Raw genomic sequence first — 6,000 nt, forward strand, 5'->3', positions numbered from 1 at the left:
GTGTGTGTGTGTGTGTGTGTGTGTGTGTGTGTGTGTGTGTGTGTGTGTGTGTGTGTGTGTGTTTGTGTGTATGCGCACGCGTGTGTGAGTGACTTACTGTTTACGCGTGGAAGGAAGAAAGCCCACCATCTCCATAGCCAGCTGAAGCCTCTCAAAGTCATGCTTCAGGTCTTCTCCTTCGACTGTGAAGCAGTCCTGAAAAAAATGAAAAAAATGCAGCAAGCGGGTGTCACCAAGTTTACAGCAGCGGTTATGACACAGCGGCCTGGAAGCCAAAAGAGCTAATGACAAGTCACTATGAAGGACTCTCTAAAGACTGTTGACATGCACAGTACCCAAATATTTTTAATGTTTACAGAGTGTCCAGCAAAGAGGCCTAAAATAGTTTTTTAGTTTACTTTGCAGCCAGAACAAAAAAAAACAGAAGAGTGGCCTGAAGCAGACAGAATGAACTGACTCATACTAAAATAAGTTATCATTAAGAAGTCCAGGGGTCAAACACTCCAGTCTGATGGGCAGAGTGTCTGCTGAACAGCAGTGTGTGCAGGTTCTGCTCATGTAGTGGAAAATCTGGCCTGGCTTCTCCCTTTTAACCCAATCCACATTTTGCCAGCTGGTAAAAGAGCAGCAGTGTATGTGTTTTCCTTTGTTTGAGTGATGGACGACGCACTTTACATGTCATTTTAGCTGACACTTTATATATATATATATATATATATATATACACACACACACATACATACATATATATACACACATATATATACATACATACATACATATATATACACACATATATATACACACACAACCTGTTTGAAAGTTGTAATTCTTCTGGTAGCTGTGCCAAGAGAAATCTCAATCATTCCTGATCTTGCAAAGACGGAGAGCGTAGGTATATGTAAGGAGATAACATAGGCACAGGCTAATTATTGCTAACTAAAATGCTAGTTAACATTAGTAATTAAACTTAAACAGCTAATGTAAGTCAAAACTGCCTGCGAGCTTCTCCTGTACTCATACCTGCAAGAAGGGCTGAAAAAGGTGACACCCCCCCCCCTAACGTCCGTTTTCGGAGAATCAGACAGAAGCGCAGGCATTTAAGAGGCACCTAAATAATGCACCGAAATCCGCGTTGCTATTCGGTCTGGTAGATAACGTTAAGGCACCGGTGCCGTATTAGCACCGGGTCTCGGACCCCCCCCAAATAAAAACTCTTCGGATCTACACGATTCACGTGGATGACATTTTCCCATTCAAAACGGCGATTTTTGCCGAAAAGCGACTACTTTTCAGGTATGTGTACTGTACGGTATTTTGTCTACTATGCGACAGAAAGTCGCGTGGTTATAAAGATTTTTTTTTAAACATTTTTTTTTCCAAAATGTAGCAATGTAAATGTAGCCTAAACAGCAGAAATATTATTAGGAACCAAATGTACATGAGAATGAGTAAACTGTGCATAAATCTGGATAAGTTGTTTTTGACAAGATGAAAAGCTTTTCCCAGACTGGGAGCACATGCTTTGATGTAACTACATACTGTAGTCTTTCACTACATACACCCACCGTAATGTGAGCTCTGCTCTTTGCTTTATGGGCCCATTTCACTATGGCTGCCATAATTATCACATACCGAAGCCTCAGAAAGACAAACACTCCAAACACGAGACTCACACTTACACCAACGTGCCTCCTTCTTGCCTCCCTTACTCTCTGCTTTCATTGCAGAAACTCACACTGACCTATTAGTGTTTCTATAGCAGGAAAGTCTAAATTTATTACAAAAAAGTGGCTCTAACTCGACTTCTTTCAAGAAAACAATCTATCAATGTAGTAAGCAGGTGGTCGAGGATTCCATATGTTGTAAATGTTAGAAATTAAATAAAATTACATTTAAAAAAATCATAGTTATCATTAAAATATATCAACTGGAATAATATTACCTGTGTCGACATGTAATAATAGTTTTTTTCTTTGCAGTGTTATAAAAAAAAGTCTTAATACAGACCACTGCTGCTCATCATGGCATATTTATAGTATTTTCTATTCACTAATGTCAGAGTTAACATCAATATTGTGTCATCAATATTCAAAAATACAGTTAACTCACTGAGGTAGAAAGACTGGAAAATTAATCACATTTAACTGAAGAACCAAAGAGCACCGTTACATACAAACATTAATTACAAACATTAACGCCCACCACAAAAACCCAACACAAATCACAAAGACTTTTTTGATCATTGACATCATTCAATCAAAGTAGTTGTACTGCAGTGCGATTTCAATCAGATCCAGTGAGGTGAGGGTGCGTCTTTGAGCAAATAACCTATGGTAACCCAGAGGTATAAGCATGTAAATATACAGAATCTTGGCCACAAACTAGCTATTGAACAATGGGGCACGCCTGTGACTGGGACTCAGCCCATTGCTCAAACACTCACATGTCTTATGGCTGCAAAACATTGTGTTTTATCAGGCAACTTATATTAGGGATACTATACTTGGAAGCCTGATCATTTTTTTTGACCTTAGGGAAACTCCCAGCTCGCTGTCTTGCCAATATAATGAGTAATTTTTCCTACTATGTGTTGTTATCTATAGTAACTACAACTTAAAACTTGCATTTCTAAAGAAAATGGTATTCTACTGTACAGAAAGGAAAGAATGACAGGATTTAAATGGAAATATCTTTGTTTGAGGTTTGTTCGTTTAGCACACACAATCACTCTGTTGTACCTCTTAGAATTAACTGGGATGTTTTGATTGCTGCAAAGTGTCAACCCTCTGAGTTTAAAGGGCACTTTAAAATAACTCCTTGAATTCTCCTTTTTAGGGTATTTGAATATGACTGATCCCTGTGTGTTTCAGATCAAAATGTTTAGAACAAACTCAGCTTTCTGTATACGGATGCCCAAAATTGTCCCAGAGCAATGTGTAAAGAGATAATTTGGTGTAAAGCGGAAATATTTCTCAAAAAAAAAAATCCTCAATTGTGTTGGTGCTTGAAATGAGTTTACAAAAGTCTTGGGTTCACAAAAGTAGTGTAATATATATAAAAAAAAAAAATAGTAAATAAATTCTGAAATGAAATTCTGTAATATCGCTTTTTGAGTAGGAGTTTTGTCAAACCTCGCTTGGACTCGCCGGTGCGTCTTTTGTCCTCAGAGGGTTGACTGGAACCTAACGTGCAGTCTTAGCCATTAACACTGAGCAGCGTTGCAATTTTAATTATCATATTTGTGGTAAATGTCAAAGACTTGATGCTAGAAAACAATTCTGCAACCCAAGTGAGGAACTAGAAAACACTGCACCGTCAATAATCAAAAAAAGTCACACACACAGGTTACAGCAACACGGGCAGCTACAGTGGCCAGGATATGACTGGACATACCAACATAGCTCACAGAAGCAGCACAACAAGGGAACAGCAAAAAAACAATAAACAAGGATGGAATAAACACTACCAAAACCAAACCAGGAAAAGTCCAAAAGGCAACACAATGAGCTGGGGTTGGTGCAGGGAAAGTGTGGCTTAAGCTGCAAGTGCTCAGGTGACAGAAAATCTACTTGTGTAGGTTTCTCCGACACGTAATGACACACCGACAGTACATACACAGATACTGACCGGTTCACTCTCACAGTAACTGTCCCAGTGCGGTTGGTGGGTTGACTTTGTCATCTGGAAATGTTAAGGCAGAGTTTAAAAGGGGGAAAGAGGTTACGGTTAGATAGCAGCACTAAAATGAAGACAATTACTGTACACTTAAACACAGATTTATGTGCAACTAAGAGCAAGGACGTGCTGTTAAGACACAAGCGACGGCTGAACTTTGCAGCTCTGTTCATTACAGACGGACAGACAAATATCAAATAAACACAGTCAGACATACGTTAAACATTCAAAAGAAAATACAGATACTGATGAGAGAGATGTATAAACACAAAAAGCATTCGCAGACACTACAAAATAAGCATGTCATGATTGAAAACATCAAGTCATTGAGCAGGATGAGAAGGTGGAATGAAAGCTGCAGATCTGTTAACACACATGAACATTAAAAGGGATAGTTCCGATTTTTTGAAGTGTGTTGTATGAAGTTAGTATTAGTAATAGTAGTGTATTAGCTACAGTAGATGTTTAGCTCGTCTATACCTTTCTGGATCTTTTTCAGCATCATAGCTTGTCAATTAGAGATGGCTCCGATAAAAATGGAATTAAGTCTTCACTGTAATTGATTGATTTCATATTTCAAGCATCTAAAGAAAGGTGTAAATCTCTGGAAAATAGAATTTAAATGAACTAGATCCAATGGTTGCTACAAAATGATTCATTCAACCTAAAAACCTACTGCTTGCTTCGGACATTGGCCTGTTAAAAAGTACATTTGTGGTTAAGTGGCTGGCTTACAGATTCAAAACAGATTGTGGCTCTCAAAGCAAAATGCAGAATGAGTTCTAATTAAGGTGTGAAAAATGAATACCTGGGGGGTTTTGATTGTGTGGACAGGAGGGGTTGTGAAATCCATGCAAGAACTATAGCAGGTGCAACAGTGTGGTTCACAGAATGCACAGAACGGAAGGAAAGAAAGACAGATACAAGGGAAGGGTAGAAGAAGAACAGAGTGCGAGACTGTATGCATATGTTATATGTATGCATGCGTGTTAGTGTGTTTGCATGTGCACGTCAGTGGCCGGTAGGAATGGAAGGAATTCCCTGCTCTCTTCTGCGTAGGCGTAAAGGATTTAGGAGGAAGGGAGCGGGTCCCTGGTTGCCATGGCTTGACTGTCAAAGCTCGAAGGAAGAAACGCAACAAGTTTTACACAACATCCACATTCCTTAATGACATGTAATGTGTGTGTGTGTATGTGTGTGTATGTGTTTATTGTGGCTTTGTTTTAAGGTTATGTGAAACCTGTTTTCGTTGTGGGCAACACAAGCAACAGTGACAAAGGACAGATACTATTTTCGTCTTTGTCTCTGTGTTTGTGTTTGTGGTGATGTACGAATGAGAATGTGTGAGTGCATGTGTCAAAGGTTAATAAGGACTAAAGTGTATGCAAAACCCACACACATGCAGTTACACCCACACAACTCAATTTAATACACAATCAAATTAACATAAACACACACAGATCTTTAAAAGAAAACATGTCTCTCTGAAACAAGTGAAGAAATTACACCGTTTTAGTGTGTGTGTCTGTGTGTGTGTGTGTGTGTGAGACAGAGAGAGAAAGAGAGGGACAACATAGTAGGTGTTGAAAGCCACAAACAGAGGAATGCGTTTCCTTTGTGTCCTGATTTCTCTCTTTCCTGATTGCAGAGACACAGAGGTAACTGTGCTCGGTTTGCTGGGGCCTAACAACTGGTAGATGACGCCAATACAGACACAGACACACACACACACACACAACTCTACAAATTAACGGACACTATGGCAAACACATAACACAACGCAAAACTCATAAAGACATAGAAATGTCAGAAATTGACAGCAACCTGTCTAAGACAAAACCAGACAAGGTCTCTTGTTGAGCTCATATTTCTACAAATCAAGAGGTGATTGTGAAGGTCCCACCTGACTGAGGTAATGGTATTCTTCAGGCTTCATGAGGTGAAAGGCTTTCCTCTCTTCTTCGCTCGCTCCTGCCAGCAGGTAGTAAAACACATGGTAGTTTCTAAAATAAAAACAAATGTTTTCACTTATGGTTAGCTACAGTTCAAACTCATAAGAAATGCAAGCTTCATTGTTAACTCATCATTTGTTTTTATATGAAAATACCATAAACAAAAAAACAAAACAGCAAATGGAGAGACAACTTCATAACTACTACTACTACTACTACTACTACTACTACTACTACTACTACTACTAATAATAATAATAATAATAGTGTCACCTAAATGAAAAGGGCTTATTCTTCGTCCGATGGTCATTTCAGTATGCCTTTAATTAGCTTAGCGAAAATTCTTTCCGGACGACAACTTAAACATAAT

General features: G+C 38.8%; 1 protein-coding gene across 4 annotated transcripts in view; it reads right to left on the reverse strand.

Moving 5' to 3' along the window:
• myo9aa (myosin IXAa) overlaps positions 1-6,000 on the reverse strand; it is a 131,892-nt gene that overhangs the window by 55,039 nt on the left and 70,853 nt on the right. For 3 of the 4 annotated variants that reach the window (XM_028573518.1, XM_028573527.1, XM_028573501.1), the window contains exons 5-7: positions 5,582-5,681; positions 3,631-3,684; positions 98-195 (exon numbers count right to left, since the gene is read on the reverse strand). In XM_028573518.1, the coding sequence (XP_028429319.1) occupies positions 98-195; positions 3,631-3,684; positions 5,582-5,681 (252 nt within the window). The remainder of the gene's footprint in view (positions 1-97; positions 196-3,630; positions 3,685-5,581; positions 5,682-6,000) is intronic. The other variant, XM_028573510.1, reaches the window with a different exon arrangement.

This window comes from Perca flavescens, chromosome 1 (assembly GCF_004354835.1).
Source record: "Perca flavescens isolate YP-PL-M2 chromosome 1, PFLA_1.0, whole genome shotgun sequence".
NCBI lineage: Eukaryota > Metazoa > Chordata > Actinopteri > Perciformes > Percidae > Perca > Perca flavescens.